At 40.2% G+C, this 20,930-nt stretch overlaps 1 protein-coding gene across 8 annotated transcripts in view; it reads left to right on the forward strand.

Moving 5' to 3' along the window:
- The first annotated feature begins 349 nt into the window (after nucleotides 1–349).
- The window catches only part of TTLL7 (tubulin tyrosine ligase like 7), a 74,582-nt gene continuing 54,001 nt past the window's right edge, over nucleotides 350–20,930 (forward strand). For 5 of the 8 annotated variants that reach the window (XR_011048665.1, XR_011048666.1, XR_011048667.1 and 2 more), the window contains exons 1-3: nucleotides 350–774; nucleotides 20,128–20,303; nucleotides 20,453–20,581. Coding sequence is in view for 5 of the 8 variants with exons in the window: in XM_068406678.1 (XP_068262779.1) it covers nucleotides 20,279–20,303; nucleotides 20,453–20,581 (154 nt within the window). In the remaining 3 variants the exon portion in view is untranslated. Of the gene's footprint in view, nucleotides 775–2,435; nucleotides 2,560–20,127; nucleotides 20,304–20,452; nucleotides 20,582–20,930 lie in introns of all 8 variants that reach the window. The other 3 variants (XM_068406676.1, XM_068406675.1, XM_068406677.1) reach the window with 3 other exon arrangements.

The following is a 20,930-nucleotide window of genomic DNA, read 5'->3' on the forward strand; positions in this document are numbered from 1 at the left end:
CCGAGTCCTGCGGGCGCCCGGGCAGGCTCCCCGCACCTCACAGCGATGCCCGCTCGGTGCTTCCGGGGGGCGCCCAGGCCAAGGGGGAGCGCCCGACCCGCGCTGCCCCGGCCTGCGCCCCTCCCCGCCCACGGCAGTCCCCGCAGGGGTCCTAAGGCGCTTCCCGTCAGCCGGAGCCAGGCGCCAGGATCCCCTCGCCCCGCGGTGGCCGGAAGGGGCGGCTCTGAGGGGCCGAAGGGAAGCGGCGGCGGCCGCCCCTGAGGGGAGCGCGCTCGCGCCGCGGGCCCGGGCTCGTGAGGCGCTGCCCGCGCGGTTGCCAGGTCCTCTGTTCGCGTCCTCGGGCAGGGAGGCAGCGCGGGCCGCTCCCACCGCGAGCGGGCGGGGGGTGGCGAGAGACCGGCGGCTCGGCGGGGCTGGCCCCCGTCCCCGGCTGCCCCCCGTCCCCGGCTGCCCCGCTCCACGGACACCGCCCGGCTCTCCCCAGGCGCTCTCCGCGCACGTACCTGTGTGGGAGGGCCCGTCCTCCTCGCCCCGCCTGGCCGGCCAGCGGCGATGCCCCCTCGCGGGGAATGGTTTCTCCCAGCTCTCCGCCGTAACCTCCCGCTCCTCCTACCGCTAGTGCCCGGCTCGGCAGCCGCCGGATCGGATGCTGCCGCCCGGGAGAGCCCCGCCGCACCGCCCGTGAGGCTCAGCACGCTGCACCCGGCCTAGCCCCGTGGCACACCCGCACCGCCCGGGAGGACCGGAGTTCTCGGGGGCCTGCCGCCCCGACAGGTAATGGTGAGGGAGCGGTGGGGCACTCGTCCTCTCCTGCCGCGCCTCGCCTCACCCCCCGCCCCTTGGCCCGCCGCCTCCCCGCGCCTGCGGGGGACAGGCTGCTGTCCGCGGGGGGCGCGGGGGCGCCGTCCCCGGGGACAGGCGGGGGAATGGCTGCTCGTCGTGATTCAGCATCGCCGCCCGCGAAGGAGGGGCGGCGGGGAAGGGCAGCCCTGCCCAGCCTGGGGCTGCGGGTGCCGGGCAGCGGACAGGGGTGCTGGGCAGCCAGGGGGTGCGGGTCCCTCCTGGGGCCGTGCGGGAGCGGGGTCTGTCGCCGGCTCGGGGCGATGCTCTGGAGCGGGAGCGCGGGGAAGAGCCACCAGCCCCCGCCGCTTCTCGGGAGCCCGGCCGAGGGCGTGCGGGGTGCGGAGCAGTGCTGTCCGCAGAGCCAGCGCCCGGTCCCGCAGCCCTCACCTGGGGCGGCGGTGGGCGGCGGCCCTGGGGCGGGCAGCGCGGGGCTGCGGCGGAGGCGCGGTGCGGTGCGGGCGGGCATCGGCCCCTCGGGAAGTTTCCTGAACGCAGCGGGCAGCCCTCGAGTTGGGAGGGGAGGATAACTGCGTGCGTGTCGCAGTGTGAGGAATAAGGAAAGAGGAGGCGTTTCAGCATTGAAGATATTAATTTTCATCCCACCCCAATTTTGCATGCGAGGTCCATCGCCTGTGCGGGTCGTATCGCACGTACGGCCAGGTCTCTTCGGAGCCGGTTAAGGTTAAAATGGGATCGTCTGTTGGCAGCGGTACCCAGTGGAGGCTAAAATGTAGAACAAGTTAAATCTCCGGAGATGCGAGTCAAATATCTTCCTGTGTTTTCTGCGCTTAGTTGAAAGTCCGTAATCTGTGGGATCTCTTTGAATTTCTGTTATTGAAACCGCATAATTGTAAGCAAAAGGGAAAAGCAATTGATGCTGGAATCTGAACATACTGCTGAGCTCTGTGAACCTGACTTAAGATCTCAATATTGATTGCTTTGTGCCTTTCCTACGTTTGAGTACCAAAATTAGATATTATTCCTTCTCAAAAAAAGCCTAAACCAAACAAGCACCCCGCCCCCCCCCCCCCCCCCACCCCCTGGTTCAGTATACTTTTCTGCCTAAATCCCTCATTAATTTTATGGACCAGGGTGTTAGTACCTATCTAAAAAACACTCAGAGGAATCCTGCTGGTTGTTTTCACAATTGAGAGACTAGAAGCACGTTTCTCAGTGGGAATTGATTATCTCCCGAATTCTACAGAGTATCTCAAAATATATAGTGACTTGGCATCACTAGAAGCTTTTGTCCCTGTTTTAAGTACTAGGATGTAGTTTTTAATAGAAATAGGAAATGCATCAATGCTACTTTGAACTAAAAATGACAGAAGCAGTTATTATGCCAGAGGTTTTCCTACATGGTAAGTATGATGTCTACACTGACATATGGAAGTATTATTTTTTGAAGTGAGATTGTCTGAAGACAAATGTTCTGAAGTTTCAGAAAACTGCATAAGTTATTTCATAGAGAATATGGAATTTCTTTCATAAGGAAAGAATGTGCTTTTACCTATAAGTATTGGCAGTATTATGCGAGAAAGTCTAGAACAATGGTTATAAATTTTTTTTATTTTTTTAAATTATTTTTTTAGAAAAACGCCCTCTTTCTATATTTCTGATGGTTTGGATACATTCTGCACACTTCTGAAAGGATCTGCCCACCAATTTGGGAGTGTTAGAAAAGGCCAGGAGATCAAGCCTGTCACCAGTTATTAGGTAATTATTCCAGTAATCTAGCAATCATTTTAGTAATCTGAAGATCAGGTTTGCAATCAAATAAGGGCTTCTTCCCATGGTCTTCCAAAGCTGATAGTGTTAAATTGGCAGTGCAGATTAAGTTGTGTACAAGTCTGAAGGACTAAGAGATGAATTGGTCAGCTAGCAGTTAGACACTAAACCATCTTGCAAACTTTGTACAGTTAGTTTTTTCTAAGATCTTGACAGTACTGTATGTTGATAATGAAAGCCATAAATATATTTTTGAAGGTGAAATGTGGCAGACTAATGCTGACTGCTGAATGTGCTAGCTCTGAATTGTCAGCACCAAGAAAGACTGAAATATGATTTCTTGATTTGAATCTCGATCTGTGGATATTTGTTCTAAGTTTTAAAAATCTCTGTAGGATACATATGGCAAATGAGTCATTTCTTGAACTTCCGTATTTTCTAATGTTCTGGGGTTTTTTCCTTTTTTTTCTTCCCTATGTTTTAATGTTGTATTAAGGAGTATTTTTACATTTAAAAGATACTTGCAGATATCATACAAATTGAGAATACATTATTAATGTAAGGATGGAAATCCTTAGAAAAACAAGAAAATTGAAATGAAATATTAACATCTGAAATAAAGAAATTGATAACATTTCCCAAGCTACCGTGCGTCTACTTTTATAAAGCTCCTGTCTTGTCTTAAAAATGATAAAATGATGAAAAAGATAATTTTTTGATATGTGAGTCACTGATGTTTTTTGATGTTGTGCTACAATTTTATCAGTGTAAAGACAGCTTATTGAAATCAACAATGCCTATTTCTTATATATGTAAGTTTCTGTAAACCTTCAGAAAATCTTGTGTGTTATTACCGCGTTGAAATGTTGTGGCTTTCGGATCTATCCTTAATCATAAAGACACAGAATTGTATCGATAGGCTTTGTATCAGTCCCTGAAGACAAAGATGAATGCATGTTAGTCTTCTACCTTTTTGATGAGGTATTTCCATCATCCAGAGCCGACACGATGACTCTATAATGATCTGAGGGGGGAGGCAATAGTCATATTTTCCTAAAAGAACGCTAGAGCCTGTATGAAGATAGCAGGAGTTCATTTTATTTGGAAAGATGCGTACGAACTGTCAAAGTTGAGAAAATTAATTGCATGTACCACAGCGTACATATTGGGGGATATTAGCTAGACTTTGGTTTTCCCTTGTGAGCTTTGGAATATTTAGCCTCAGAGTCACTTTTATTTTCTACTACACACCTAGGAAGTTAATTGGGGCCATTTGACGTCCAGCAGTAGGATTCAAATGGCCTTTATTAAGCATGAGGAAACTCTTTAGAGCTCCAGTAATGCTTACCTAAAACCCTGCCAGAATGGTACTTTCCAGCTACTCCCTTTGCAGACATTACGAGCTTCCTTTAAAGTTTACTGGAACCAGTGAGCCTTTTTAACATTAATATTTAAAATACTAATGTATTTTAAATTTAGAATGGAATTCACTGATGTCTAATACACTAATGAGTAAAAGAATCATCTGTAATTGAGAATGGATACGGGAGAAAAAAAACATTGACCACATACTGAAGTGAATCTCTTGGGTATTGGGGCAAATCTTCCTGTTCCACAGTAGTACCCCTCTTGGAGCCAGAAGCTTTTTCAGACCAGGAGGTTCTGTAGTGCCTCGATCTACTGGATACTCTTCTTCGTGGTGGTGGATGCAGGAACCGACAGGTTCTGTAGGGGTTGAAGTCTTAGCTTTTTCTTATTCCCAATGTTGTTCTTTGCCTTCTCTGTTAAGTGTTTGTAGAGCTGTACAAAATAGTTTTAAAATACTACCACGTTAATTTATACTCATTTATCAACATTTTTGCTCTTGCCTTGAATTCGAAACATCAGGAAACAACCTCTAACATAGCAGAATGCATTTTTGGTTTTGTGTTTTTAAAGGAGTAAATAAAGCAGGCATAATGGTTCTCCCCTTCAGTATCAGTTTTAATCTGAGTACAGGGTCTCCAAAATGAAGACCAAGTTGTAGTATTTATTTTCCTAATGTTAAAAATAGAAGTTCAAATAGTTTAAAATGTTAAAAATATAGATATTAATTTAAAAAATGTTTGCATCAAAGGCAATATTTAAGAATATAATAGTTTTTGATGAGCAGTCATCTCGGGAGACAGAAACAGTACTGCTTTATGGAGAGCCCAAATTAACGATAATGATGAAAGAAATACAAAAGGAAACAACATTCTGATTTAGGACTCACTTTTCATTTTCCTTTCTGTGGAGTAAGTGGCATGCTGATTCCCACTTACGCTTGTAGTTGGTTTTGGAAGGATTCCAGATTGAAGTCTAATATGCATCACTGCTCAAATGCACCGTAGATGGCTGCATTACTGTTAATTGATAGAAAAACTGACTGCCTAAAAGGATGGAAGTGCTTTACTCTGCAGTTCAGAAGCTCCTTCTGGCCAGCAGTAGTAGTAGAGTACTAACAATCACTTTTAAGAGGAAAGAAAGACTAAATTCACTTTTCATGTATAACAAATGCTACAGAAAGAACTGAGTGGGGTGCGGGCTTCACAGTTAGACACAGCGATGTGTTGACAAGTTTATTTTCATCCTTGCTTAGTAGCAAAATGCTAAATATATTCTTCTTTGGTTACATTAAAGTATGTTTCCTTCCAGCTTTGTCCTTGGGTTGACATGTGTTTGTTTTATTTTTAGTGCTTGAAAGCCAGCACAGTAGTATCCCTGTAGGGTGCAGTGGAAGCATTGGAGTATAGCATGAGAAAATGAAATCAAATGCTTAATAACGAATTCGTGCAGGTGTAGAGGCAAAGATCTAGATACTGTTTATGAACACAAAGAAGAGTAGACTGATAGGGCAGAAGACTGTGAGATTTGATGGGGAAATGGCTCTTATTTGCTTGCTCAGAATGGACTTTTCTTGAAAAGTATAGAATAGAGCTATGTGATGGAAGTCTGCATTTTCTTTGCTTTTGTGGGTGGTTGTCACGTGTTTAGTGTTCATTGAACATTACATTTCTGTGATTTTGTTATATTGTTTTATCCTTTCAAGCTCATCTTGCTGGGGTGAGGGGTGGGAGAAATGGGCTAAAATGCTTTATATGAATTATTGATGGAAGAGATCTGAAAGAGATGCAGTTTATTCACCCAGGAAAAAACACCCTTTTTTATTACATTTTATTTTATGTGGCTTTTTAGAGGGATATAATATCCTAAATTTTATCTTTTATGTCAACCTGAAGTCTTTGAAAGACTATAAATTACTAGTGAGCATTAACATTTAGGTATTAATTTGAATAAAACATTTTTTGCTTAAAAATGAACAAGAGTGATGTGGTAATGTGACTTTGGTACATTTTGTACGATTTTAAAAATGTAAGCATTTTCTGAAAAGAATGCTTCTGAGGATGGAGAGGATATATTCAGTAAGTAAAATAAAGCGTTACTGCATGATGAGACAGGAATTGGTGCTGTTTTGGACTGTTACAAGATCTTTAGGAGGGTTAGGAATCTTGTAGGATATTGACCCAGAGCAGCATCCACAAGTAAAGAAACAGAAGAAAAATGATGGAACAGGGCAGAGTTAGATTTGAAATTCTGGACACCAGTTGAGAAATGATGCAGTTAATGATGCCAAGCAGTCGCTTAAAAAAGCCTATGTATTACTTTCCTCTGTTGCCTCAGGTATGAAGAGAAAATGAAAGGACGTTGTGGCCTTTCTGCCAAAAGCAACACTCAGGAATACAAACACATATAGGATGCAAGTGTTTGATATTTTCCAAGAAAATGAAATAAAATTTATGACAAATGAAAACAGAAAAGAAGATATATTCTTGTGCGTAGATGTTTGGGAGTGTCTGATGCAGATAGTCAGCACACCATTTAGTTTTGTTGATAAAGAAGAAATACCTCTCAGTCAGTCATGGGACACGTATGCATAGTGCCATTCTAGCTGTTTGAGGATGACAGGTTAATGGTCCAGTTGAGGCTGATTCTCTGCAACAGCTGGGTGAACCAAGACAGTATGAGGAGCCATGGGGAAAAGTCATCTGTGGGAAGAGACTTCAGGAGAGATGTCCAGACTTCGCTACCGGTTCTGTGCTTCCACAGGAAATTATGTCTCAGTTGCACCGAGTTTCCTCCTCTAATTTCCCACAGTTTCAAAGTCCTTGAATTCATCTCTTCTTCAGTTTTGGAAAAATGTACCTGTCCAATCATGGCCCAAGTAGAGGCCTTAATCCTTGGTGGGTTGGTTTTTTTGTTTGGTCATTTTTTGCTTATTTTATGTAGAGTGAGATTTTCATGCTGAGCAACTTGGATGGGATTCATCTCACCAAAGTTTATACATCCACAATCCAGATACCTGCAGCTGCCTACATGGACCTTATGTAGGCTGTCTGTGAAGGCACCCCAGAGAAACCAGATCAAAATCTACGTTGCAGGGGTCTACATTTATACACATGAATCTACTGTTGTGTCTTTATATTTGAGGAATAAATGTGCTTGCAATGTCATCTGTGGGATTTCATTGTAGTGTTTTTCCCTACTGATTTGTGTGAAAGGGAGAACCATACTTCTTATGAATTGGGGAAAATGCCAACAAACTGTGGTAGAGCTATTGAATTTTCAGAGCTTTATTTCTTTGTACTCATGGTGCAAATATGCACATTTATGTGAATGTGTCCTCCATCTCACTAGAATCTGGTTCTCCACAATACTTTGTCTTTGTAGGACAGGGTGACAGTAGCAGTGCAGTCAGTCTTGTCTGGCACATGCAGTGGGCCTGACTGCTGTAAAACTGACACAAAAGAATGGAGTGCAGTTAATTTCTCCAGAGTTTTCTCAATTCTTTTTCCATGAGGAGAAATAACCCATTTGAACAAAAGGATTTTCCAAACCTTTCATTGACAGATGGCTGCCATGGTCCATAGTCCACCCTTATTAAAATGTACTGAGCTGTCTGATCAGACCAATCTTTTCTTAATGAGAAAGAAAAATAAGGTGACAAGGAAAAATAATATTGTGAAATGATGTCAGAAAACAATTTCTAATTGATACGAATTGACATTGTAAGAGAAAACAACCAAATTTAAGAAATGTGAATGATTTCAGAATACAATAGAAAGAGTTATCCCAGGAAAGGAAGGAACGTTTCTCTTTCCATTACTTCACTTAAGATTTCATGTGGTTTAATTGCTCTATAAGGTTGTAGTCCTGGCCTCACTGAAACCAAATAGGTTTGATTTCAAAACCTGAATCTCATTGGTCCAAGGCTAGAAGATAATCAAAACCATTTTTCTTACAGCAATTTATGAACTATTCATCTTCTTTAGCTTACTTCTCTGCTACTGTTTTATGTTATTGTGGGCTTGACCTCTTAATTCTACATTTGGAAAAATCTTTGTTCTGGTTCCAGTACCTCATGTCTCTGATATCACTCCTTTCCAGTCACTGAGTCATTTTCTGGTTTTAGATTTTGTTTCTCTTTAGCTTGTTGTTATGACTAAATCCTACTGACTTTCTTCTCATGGCTCTTGTCACATGATGAATAGTGTGGGAAATAATGTATTCTTTTTTTGTAGCATGTATCGTGCCTTTCTCTTTTCACCCAAAACACAGGGAGAAAATACCTAGAAAGGGTTAAGAAAGAGATCTAAACTGGGTTAGGGATAGGCTAAATGGGAAGGAGCTGCTGCTGCAGCATGTCTTTCCCTGATGTACCAGCGCTACCTGAAACTGTATCAGCTGTCAATTATTGATAGAAAAATCTGTTTCCAGAGGGCTGACTCTAGATAGTTTCAGCAATGCAACACTAACGGTAAGTGATTTAATTTTGCTACTTCTACTGCAGAATTATTTTAAATCTGTTTCCATATCAGTGGGAGGTCCTGGTATGACTGTTTATTCTGCAGTATGTAATCTTGTCAGTTAAATCCATGATAAATAAACATTTTGCACTCTTATCAGTAATCTGTATGCAGAAGAATTTGGTATATCACCCTGCCACACGCTGCTGCTAAGTTGTTTTTGGTTTGTTTTTTTTTTTTTTCCCACTATTGCTCTCTATTGCGGACTATGTTGATTGAAATACATTACCTTCAGCTAGAATGCTTCTGCATTCTGTGCACCACATATATTTTGTAATGAGTTCTTTTTCTGGGATTCTTGCACCTTTTCTCCATATCATGTTCTTCCTCATCCATCCTTAAGCTTGCAGTTTTTCTTTCCTTATAATAAAGAGAACTAGATCCAGGAGCATATTCTGAAATTTTGATCCGTTAGCTAGACAACATATGCTTCTGGAGAACAGCATGAAGCCTTTTCTGTGGCGATATATCTATATATTGCCTGTACAGTAATCCCTGTTTCTGACCCTGTGCATCCTACATGAGCTATGAAATATGAAGCACTGCCTCTAGACAGCCAGGCAGTTCTGAAAGTGGTACTTGAAGCTTATAATCTTTGTTGAGAAAGAGGGAAATTCAGAGGCAACTCAGTTATTTTTAGCTGTAATCTCTACTGTGCTGAAGATTTGATTTAAATGCACTGTAGTTTTGATGTGGATGAGACATGGGTTGGTCTTGTTACCACATGAGTCTGTGTTTTAATTATATTCCCGAGTTGTGCCACCAGCAGGGCTGTTCTGGAACTGGAACACTATGATATGAAGTCCACAAAAGTCAGTAGAAATGTCTATATTTACTTCACTGGGCTATGGAGTAGATCCTGTTACATATGGCTTGATCTCATTTGTGCTATAGACTTGAGACATATTTTGTACTTTGTGTACATTTCTTCTGAATGATGGAATGGGGAAATTTCCTGGAGAAAAGTTCTTTCTTCCTTTGAGAAAGCAAAGGAGCATAAAAAATTGTGAGGAAGTTTCATATTTGTGAAATAATATTGAGCGTCCTGGATCAATAACCAACTATGAATCCCAGTTTATTCTCCATTTCTTTCTGTTTAGGTTACCAGTCGTCTTGTCCTTCATTCTCATTTGTACTAACACTTTGCATTAAACATTTACTGAAAGATTTATTCTTCTGGTTAATAGGTGTGTTGTAACTTTTCCATACCTTTGTATTTATGAATGCATTTGGCTTGGTTTGGGGCGTTCTTTTTTTTTTTTTCCTTATCTATGGTCATCAGGTAAATATAATACTCCCTGGCTACAAAAAATCCTTCTATAATATGAAGGGTCAGCGATATGTCTGAGAGAGTCATAAGGACAAAACAATAAACATTGTCATTTTCAGCCTAAAATAATATGATGATTAAAAAAAAGAGTGTGTGGATCAGTTCTCAATCATGTTTTATTTTGGGGGGCGGTGATGGTGTGTGTTGCTATAACATGATAAGAAATTAATGTATTGCTTTGATTGGAATATTTGAAAACCAGTTAACTTTGCAGCCAGCATGTATTTGACTGTGAAAGTTTATGCCTTTCTGCTTCATTAAGAATGCACCTTTAAAAAGGATAAGATTAAAGCAATGAAAAATCAAATGGAGCCCTGCTAAATGAATCGAATATCCCACTGCTCTAGCCTCTGGCTGACGACTTTTTTTCAATACATTTCTCAAGCATAGCTCTTAACCAACACGCAATGACTTTTTTTTTTTTTTTTTTTTTTTAAATAAAACAACAAACCCCACACACTCCAGAGCCAATAGCTTTTAAGTGTTGCTTTTTGGGAGCTGACCAAGATAGACGAGGACAGGGCTAACAGTGATATTGTTCCAAACTTGGAACTGTGCTGCTGCTGTGATTAAAGTCATGAAAGCAAATAGGCATGCTTAGGGCAGTTATCTCTTCAGATTTTGGAGTTATTTTAAACTGTATTAAAAGCTGTGATGCCATTGTCAGTGTGGCCTCTGTACCTCAGAGGCAATGTATGATTACTCAATAAACAAACTGTTCAATACTACAGGGTTACATCAGTAATGCTGTACTTACCATTCAGAAGGCACATTGTTCTGATCCTCTGAGTTGAAGCATATCCCGGAAAGTTACTTTTTGGTAGACTATGCTCATGCTTTGCTCTTTTAAGCAAAAATTAAAGCTAGTGTGTATAAAGTCTGATGCACTTCACTTTTCTTTCTTATTTTGACTATTCAAAGTATTCAATTTAGGGTCCATGTTTAAAGCATGTTATTTTTCTAGACTTTCTGACTACGTGCTGTATTTCTCTACAGGTAAGCAGTATATACACAAAATATTCCTATAGTAGGATACTGGAATCTCATCTCATTACTGATGAGGACTCTAGATCCCCTACAGTGGATATAAATAGCGTGACACAGAGGGTTTGGAGCCAATCCAGCCTTTCAAAGGAATTTTTATAAATTGGGTCAGTTCAGTTAGAGAAGGTTCTGAGGACTCGCATCCTTTTGAAACTACTGATTTTCTCCTGTTTTCATGTGCAAAAATATTTTCAAATCAGTAGTACCCCACTGAGCCCCAAACACTAAGCTGTGGGGAGGAAAGCATATTTTTGCTGAAATGTTTTGTAGCTGCTGGAGTTTCTGTCTGGCTTTACCAGCTGTTTGTAAATATTACTAGCACTGAGTGTTGGTTGCAGGAGCCTTAGTGATACTGTAGGCCAACTGCAAGTATTTGACTGTCATTTATTCTTTACAGAGTAGAAGTATATGGCCCAGTCATTTAAATATTAGAGGTCTATCAACCCTCATACAAGCCTACGAGTATTCCCAGTGGAGCTGAGCAAATTGATTGGAAGTGTCAGTATAATATGGTAAACAATTTGGTGATCATATATGAGCAACTTTCTTGTACTTTTGTGGTCAAGAAGACTTTGAATAGATGTTTCTTGTGAGTGCACTTGGTAACTTACTCAGGGCCTGATTTTCATTTAATGTTTTCACATCAGGTGCTGAAACTGCTGTCTAACGTCTGCCAATTTATATTTCAGGCTGCTGTGGGAGCGTCATCCTTGCTGTTAAACTAGAAAACATTGTTATGTGGCAGCATGTGAATTAGGATGATGTAATCCTCAATCAGAGTTGTGGGCCATGTGTGATGACTGATGACTGCAGTCTGCATCTAGAGATGCTGAACTAGATCTATGAATGGTAGGCCTGTAAAATATGAGATGTAATGGGGCATTCTTCATGTAGGGCTAAACTGTGACTCCTGCAATACACAGAAATCTGTGCAAATGATTTTAACCATATTTGTGTTCTTGTATCCCTGAACTTGAGACTGTTTTCACACCAAGCCAATGTCACCAACTTGAAGCAAGGGAGGGAAAATTTGATGTGTGAGGGGGAACCTTCTAAAGATATCCCCTTTTTTTAATTTTTTTTTTTTTTTTTTTCCTTTAAGGTCCTTAGTAAATCCCATGCTAAGGGCTATTTATAAGAAATCATGCAAATATATCAGCTTCATTAAACTATTAGTGCTTTTTCTGTTCTACTAAGACAACTATGCTGATACATGTAAAATGTTAAATTTTCCTATCTTGTAGATCCCTAAGATCTCTAGCTCTTGCTAGAGAAATAAATCTTTTGATAAGTGAATGATAGAAATAGAAAGGAATAGTTTAATTCCAGCAATGATTAGTGTGTGGTGTCCACAATTAAAAACACCCTGTGATACATATTGTTGTATGTTGACGTGCTGTAAGGAAGAGCATGGATGGCACACTGAAAAGTCAAAGGCAGAGCAGAGGTCTTCTCACAGGTGCCACAACTCAGTTCCTCTCCTAACTCTCTCGTTTACCCTTTTCCCTACCAAAACCACACTGTTAATGTCAGACTTCAGTATTACCTTTACATACAATAATTATTGCACATTATTGTTTCTTGTTTCTCTCATTAGTGGCCATGGCTGTCTCACCACAAAGAGCACTGGCCCTTAGCATGTGGCAGTCTGGCAGTCAGCATGGCTTCCTGCCTTCATGGTCCCCAAGACAAATCAAACAAGAGTCCTTCAGCTGTTTGTTTTAAAGGGAATGCTTCATTTGAGGTGACAGGGGTCCAGCCCTCCTTTGGGCGGTAAGTAGGTATCATGCCACTCTGCTGTAGCTTGCAGAACTGATGTGGCTAATGCACTGTAACATAGTGTATGTTTCTAGGCTGAAAATGCCTAGATCACTCCAACAGTATTTTAAATGAAAGTGGAATGATTGTTGGTGTTGCTAAGGTAGGTAGTTACAATAAATAGAGATGGGTTTCCATTCAGCAGTGTTCAGTGGAACTTATTGTGTTCAAGGGCTAGGAATACTTTCTGTTCTAGAGTTAGTGAAATGCTGTCCTGCTGACAGATTTATGGTGTTATCAACGCTTGCTGAAGTGGTGAACAGTAGTGCGAGAGCTATGCATTGTCTATGCTTTTTGCTGACAGAAAGTAGAGCATTAAAGCTGATATTTTTTTTTAGTAGCGAGTGATGCAGATATATATTTTCTGAAATTAAGATTTTACTGTATAAAAACATGGTTGCACTTTGGGTTGTTTGGGATATTTTGTCAACATTTTTCCTTGCCATTATGAATGCTAAATGTTTATTAAAAATTCCCTGCATTTTATTTATGAATTATTGATTTGTAAGTCATACAGGTTCTTTTCACTTGCCTTGTCAATATATTTCCTGTGTTTTACTGAGCAAGAAAAAGGTTTGAGGATTGTCCTTTTTATTGTAGTCTTGTAATTCTGCCTTTTTTTCTTTGATGGCCTTCTCTTTCAGTATTCAGAATGTAACTATGAAACTCTATACTACTCAATTTGCTAACAGTCTGAAATATGTTATCACATTAGAAAGGGCTTTTGAAGGGTGAGAATATGAGATATGGTCTAGGCAATCCTGCTCCGGCAGGGGGATTGGACTAGATGATCTTTCGAGGTCCCTTCCAATCCCTAACATTCTGTGATTCTGTGAATGAGCCAATGGATAGTCACATTGCATGCTCTGCTATGACACTTTAGAGGTCATTTTTTAAAGAGAAAATCAATCTTCATCTTCGAAAGCTTTGATATTGATTTAAACTTGGCCAAGGATTTGAAGGTTCCTTTTGGAAAATGGGTGAATGCAAAAAGATATTGCTTCAAGACAACACTGAAAAGAAAAAAATTGCTTCTCTGCCCTATTCTGATCTCTGTATGTTGTCAGTAGGAAGTGATTAATTCCTGTGAAACACTTATGTTGTGACACTTCCACCATCCTAACAGCTTCTAATACATTTCCTGTTTTCTGAAACAGGGATATATACTTACCATTTCATAGACCTTTTGTGATAATAACAATGAAAAAACCCAACCCAAAGCTGTGAAGTGCAAAGTCAGGAAAGACCAAAAGAAAAATCTCCCATGAGCCGAGACTGCAAAGTTCCCGAGGCTCGGTGCCAACGCGCGTGGCTGAGCCTCGGAGTTGGCATTGAAGGGTTGTCTTCTGACCAGACTCCAACCATTTAAGATAACACACCTTTTCCGTTCTCCAGCAAAAGATACAGGTTCACAACTGTGATGCAGACACTGTTTTGCATTGTGTTTTGAAGGTAGACTGGAAGGGTCAGGATAGTTTATGCTTTCAGTGTTACTAAATAGGCATTGTGAAATTATATTTATTATATAAGCTGTGTTGCAGAAGGCTAAGACTGATTCTAGGGCCATTACTGATTGGAGTCTCAGATGGGAAATGGCAGTTGTAAGGTTCAACTCACACTGAAGTATCTGTAACTCATGGATTTAGAGGTAGAGTGCTGTTACCATAGCTTGGTTTGGTTGTTTTGGTAGTTTGGTGGTTCAGAGAAATTTTGGAAGTTTTAGAAATGCTGTCCATTTAGAGAGACTAGTTCAGAGAATTGTTTTACAGAACTGCATGATTCAAAACAGTTTTGTGTAAATCATGCTGTTTGTATTCTTGTGTAGCTTGTAGCTGTCCATTTAGCAAATCAGACACCTGAGAACTCTGTACATGCACTTTATCTGAAAGAACTGCTGAATAAACATCTAATCTCATTTGATGGTGAGAGCAAAGGCTGTTGAAATTAATAGGTTTCCTTTGACTTCAGAATATTTTGAACCAAACCCTGATGTGTATGCATTTTAAAGCCAGCTGACAGATAGCCTTTTAAAAACAAGCTTATCACTTTGACATGCTGAGCCTCAAATGAAGATTGCTTTTTCAACCTAGAATGTCTCCGTAGGAGTGAGAACTTGCAACCAAATTGTTTTTTTAGCGTGTTACAATAAAACTGCTTGGCTGTGCTTGGTTGTAGCAGGAATACTTCAACACACGTTTTGTCAAGACACATTAAAAAAAATCGTGAAAGGGTATGATGCTTTTAATTCTGCAGTTTAGCTACTGCAAATTGTTATTACCTTGTTGTTTGAGGGTGGTAGTGAAAAAGGCATTTTTCTCTATTATAATTTCTGTTAATGTCTTAATCTCATTTTGAATCTGCGTTTTATAGCTTAATTCCAGATCAATAGTAGATTATATTTTTGTATAACTGTAATAAATAGCAGACCCCTCACTATGGTGTATCCAGACTTTCACACTCTAAGATCTAAGGGAGCAAAAAATGTAATTATTTAGGTCAGACTGAAAAAAAAAAGAACTCAGATGTTTGCCAGGTCAATGCTCTGAAGACTATTTTCACTTCTTTCTTTTTCATGTTTCTGTGAAATTTTTGTTATTTTAATTTTCTGGCTAATTGGGGAGCAGGGATTGGAGTGCTGTGATGTTGTCCTTCCATCCCTATGGTTATCTGCCAAGTTCTGTAACTATATCTTCAGTGTGTCTCTGTTTCAGAGTGAAAGCTCCTTATGTCAGGAGCTTTGTGGGTTTCTTCCCAGCTCCTGTGCGTTTCCAGACACTTTTGACAGCACTGAGTAAATTGCACTAATGGGCTCAGAGGAAAGCAGTCTGCTAGTTTTCAAATCTATTCTAAAATATTCCACTGTTGGTGAGTGATTACTTGTCTGTACGCAAAGAATGCAGGAAATTAAAATAATACTGACGATCTAGTTTTTGTAGCATTTCACTTAGGTAAATACAAAGACGCTTATGATACACTTAATTTGTGTAACAGCAAGAAATACTCTTAGTTTTTTCTTTTCTATAGCCTATTACAACTTGTTATCAAGGAAACATGGATCATTCCATTAACTGTGAAACCACTTCTTCCCACTGTCCCCTGCTCTTCACCCTGGCACCCTCATACCTTGCTCAGACTGTTCCCTTAGATGGACTTAAGCATCTGCTTTGGTCCCTGTCTGTGTGCAACACTTCCCTCTCCAGCAAGAGTACCTGACCTCTGCTGTCCCTGGAGGAAAAAAGCTCCTTTTGTTTTTTTTCTTTTTTTCTTCTGTCTCTTTCTAGGACAGGATTGTGCACAGCCTATATCTCTTGCTGGCTCTCTTACACCGTTGCCAGGCAGCGGTAAAGATAACATCTCATCTTTTTTTTCCCCCTAGAACACTTTTATTCAAAGTGCTTGTTTGTATAAGGACGTGCTAACCTGATGAAGATGCATTCATTTCTTCTTCACAAGTCTTTCTTCGTTTATAGGTTAACCATTTTTGTTCATCCACCGTTGAATCAGTATGGGTGAGCAACAAACCTTCACCAGTTTATGTCTGTCACGATTTCCGGAGGGAGATGGTACGTACAGCAGGAACTGCGATCCTTTTCTGTCTGAGTGTGAATTCAGAGATTCCTGACAGCTGACTTGCCAGGGTTAAGCAAGCTCCGTCAGTCCCAGTTGGGAAATAGAATACTTTCTTCCATGTTATTAAAAGCAGTCTCTTAGAAACAGGCCTTTCGGGTAGGTTACTAGAGAGATGTGCCTCTACATTCTTGTAGCTGCACGCAGGTTATAGGTTATGCTTATTTTATAAGTAAAAGCTTGTCACCGTTATAAGAACTGACTCGTAATTTGATGTAATCATAACCTGACAGTGCTGCTGCCATTACCGTTGTGTGATCCGGTGGGCCCTGCAACAAGCTTTGCCCTGTAACTGGCGATTCCATCGGGGTGGCAGAGGCTGCCCGCAGAGCGGCCTGTGCCAGAAGTCTTTTCCTGCAGCGTGCCTGAGACAGCTGTGCTCTGGCTGGGCAATAACAACAAATCAAGAGATGTGAGATAGAAAAAGGTGCCTGGGGAGGACCTGGGTCAGAGAATGAAGTAACTCTGGGGTGATTTCTGCTGTCAAAAAGAGGAAAGACACGTGGGAGCTCGTGGCTGCCAGGGCCTGTGGCATTGCAGTGTTGCATCTCAGTGCTCTGTCAGCAGCAGCCCTTCATGTATTGCTCTGAGAGATGTATTCCTGTCTCTCCCAAGTGACCCATTTGCCCAGTTAGAGAACTGCTCATCTAAAGTGTAGTCTGAGGAACAATTGCAGTTTACTTGGGAGGATTGCAGCTTCCTCAGTAGCCTGGACTTAGGTTTTCTTGCTGCAGAATTGGAACTTCTCATGTTATTGTACTGGGGACATACGAAGCACGGAGGTCTACACAGGAGCAAGTCTACTGCTCCCATGGCTTAGCCTACAACTCACAGCTAGTGCTCTGGGTAATGTATTCCCCCAGATGAGATGCTGTACCTCTCATCTGTCATTTGACATGGTGGGAAGAAAAGTTGAGACTGTCCAGTTTCATCGGACCTATATTTGCCCTTTCGTAAGGAGATGGTTCCAGTAGGAACAAAGGAAAGGACTGCATCCTATGTACAATATTTTGGAAAGCTACTTCTAATTTAGAACTGCTGGTGTTTTGGTATTCAGTGAAGTGGTTGTTTGGATATGAGCAACTTAAGAGAAGTGAAGCAATTGTAAACCAATTTTGAATTATTATATACAAGCTTAAGGCAGACTGCAGTTTAACTTTATTGGCATAGGATAGTGCTTGTGAAAAGTCAAAATCCTAGAGTAAGTTTGAATACAGAGTACAGTAATGATCCCTTTCGTCTTTGAAGAACTCGGTTTAAATCAGGATTTGACAATTAGACTGCATGTGTCTCTAACAAGATTTGACATCATTAGAGGAGTGCGTGCTTCGGCTGTGGTGTTGAAAATTGTCATCCATAATCTTGTCAAGAAAAGGCTTACTTCAGTGATCAGTTTGCAGAGATTTTTGTGAGAGTTAGTCAGTCCAATTGCTTTGTTTTCCATATGGCCAAACTACTAATTGTCCATAGAATACTCTAAAGGTGACCATAAATCTTTACCATCAACTCATGTATGTGTGCCCAAAAGTTGACTGGTTGAAAGTCACGGACCTTGAGTGTTGGTGCATTCTATTTAAACCCGAAAGAGTATTCTTCTCAAAAGAGTGGAGTAGTTTCTGTATAAAGAAAACCAGTAATTCAACAACGTAGTGCAGTTTGGAGCTTTATGGTCCACCTTCAGAATACAATGTGTTATAGTAAGTTTGTTCAGATATTTTTCTGTGATTATAAACTGAATGAAATTCTATGAGCTGCTTGGTTTTTATTACCATACCATACTTGTAAATCATGCTGTATTAGTAAGGGCTGGCGTTTCTCACAGGGAAATATTAGTCGTCTTGACATTCTTCCAAATTTGTCAAAAGTTTTTAGCCAGTACAGTGGAGGAACAACTGCCAGGCATTTGTGTATGTGCATAGACATCCGTAATTGGCTAACAGATGTACTTCAGTATTATTCCCAGGAACTAAACATGACTTGTACTCTGGTGGTATTCTTAGCTTGAGAAACAGATAATATTCAGTGCGTCATTGTGCCCAGCACTGCTTTTCCTTCACAGTGGTTTTAAGGAGGATGAATGCTTTGCTTTCCCATCTCTGTGTCTAATTTTAGTAGGCCAGCGGGCAGGAGGACTTTCAGGACACCTTCTCAGATGACGACATCCAAAACATTAAAACTTCAAAATGACCTGCCAGTTTTACTTTAATTTGGGGGGATTTTCTTGGCAAGTTCTGGTTCAGCAAAGTATGTTGCAAGTAGGTATGGCTGGGAGTTACTACTATGTGGTCGAACATTTTATCTGTGTATAAAACATCTCCTGTTCTTATTTTCTGGCTAAATACACAGGGTCGTGTTTTAGTGTTAATTTGTGGCACTCCACTAAATGGACATGAGGGAGGTTTGGTTATCTTGTTACAAAGCAGAATTTGGCCCCTAGTATATCGGTGACAGTCATAAAAGAACTATAATCTGTTCTTTTTAGCCTTTTGTGTTAATGGACTGTTAGGGTAAATTTGTGTCTTGAAAGGAAGTAAGCTCTTGCAGCTCAAGGTATCTGCTTTTATATTTTCTTACCAAGAGGGTGACTTGTCCAAACTGTAATTGTATCTCTCTCTTTCTCTCTCTGACATGTGTGTATACACACACACACACACACAAAAAAAAAAACCACACCCCAAAACCGAGGATTTATAAGTAATGTTTTGGTAATTTTGCTAATGCACATCTTGTCCAATCTTATGACCAAATATGTTTCACATAAGTCATGGCTGAATTTGACTTTACTGTAATGTTCAACTATTTATAGCAAAAGAAATTCCTCATGCTCTGTATAAAGCTATTTTAAATAAGTTTTGCAATCAGCACAAGTGGCAATATAAACTAATCTAAAGCTAGTGTAAGGAACTTTGGCCACACATACAAATGCAGAAAAGAAATGAAAGCATTTAAAAATCAATAACTTACATTGTGCGTGTTTTGAAAACTTGTAGATTTGTTTGAGGCAGCCTGCCAAAGACAGCATTTGTTTCCTTGCAGACTTTTTTATAGTGCTGCATGCCTGAAGTCTTGTAGCAGTGTGTTTAGAAGCGTTTTATTCCTGAAGTTTTTTCCTAATATTTTAGCCCATTGTTCTTACATGCTTAAGCTGGACCTAAAAAACTATTTAATATGTGGTATTTTCACATGTGGTAGTGTATTCGTAGAGAAAAAAAATGGAAATTTTGCATCAGTGTAGATATGAAAAATAGTATTTTATGCAAATAATTACTCATTTTAGAAATTAACAATTTAGAGACTTGCCAACCCAAAGTGTCTTTGAAATTGTGTCCATTGTGTCATGGAGTGATCATGAAACCGCAGCCGTGTGTGCCTAAGTGATTATTGGACAATTGCTTTAAAAAATGTTGAAAAATGAAAAACTGGAAAGAGATTATTAAGGTGATTTCATTTATTTCCCATTTGGTACCTGAAAACACATAATACAGTGTATCTGATTTTAAATTTTTAAATAAAATATGGTTTAAAATTGCTACAAATTCAGTGAGCTTTGTGGAGATAAAAGTTTGCAGTGTTGATTGAATTTAGTGTTACCTATTTTCATGCCAAAAATCGTGCATACACAAATGAAAATAAGAAATTGAGGTAATAAAATCTCATTTTGAAAATCAGTACTGCAAAATGATTTTTCACAGAAACAGAAAAGTTTTGTATTTACAATAACTTGATCAATCTTTTAAAATAAGCATTACTTTTGACTTGTTATTAAAAGCATTTCCATATTTAGCTTTCTTCTGTTTACATTTCTTCAGGATTTCTCTATAACAAAGTCTCTCTCATATTTTTTTAACACAGATATCTGTCCATTCCAGAACTAATATTTGCAACAACCAGAGACTGAAATGATATGACTGGAGCTTTAAATAATTTGGCTTTGACAGTTCCATCATTTTCTGAGAAGCTGGAACGGAATTTGGGCTCTGCTTCTGCACTATCTTAGGTTATAATGCCATCCTTGCCTAATGAGGGAGGTATGCTAGTCTTGGCTTTTTAAATAGCGTGTTAATTATTCAGTATGCTTGTACCTGTAAGTTGAAACAAAGTAAATGTTTGTATTTTTCTTTCATTTGTATACGTTTTTGAGACATAAAGGTATTGATAGTTACATTATTTTTCAAAGATCACCATGGAACATCTCCTCTGACTTTGAGTTCGGAACTACCCTATCAAAGCACAATTAAAAGAAAAGTCAGAAAGAAGAAGAATGGAGTCATCACAGCAAATGTTGCTGGCACAAAATATGAAATTGGTAGGAAGCTACATATTTTGTTTTCATCCTAATAGCCTTTGATGTGAGCGAACTACTAACTAATGGGGTGAATTAATGGACTTTGCATCAAGCTGACACTGAGACATTTCCAAAGGATTTTTTTTTGTAAGAAACCTTTGTTCTTTTTTTGTAACATTGAGTTGATATCTTTGAACACTGTACATCTATTAGTACCCATTTGTTACTCAGGGAAAGGCCTTAAAATGCAAAAACTTAAGTAATCAAGGCGGCTGTGGAAAAAACCTCTAATTATGAATTATATATGTGTTTGGAAGTTTACTTAAAGCCTTGAAAGATGAACAGTGTAAATTTAATGTTAAATACTCTA

This window comes from Nyctibius grandis, chromosome 8 (genome assembly GCF_013368605.1).
Source record: "Nyctibius grandis isolate bNycGra1 chromosome 8, bNycGra1.pri, whole genome shotgun sequence".
Taxonomy (NCBI): domain Eukaryota; kingdom Metazoa; phylum Chordata; class Aves; order Nyctibiiformes; family Nyctibiidae; genus Nyctibius; species Nyctibius grandis.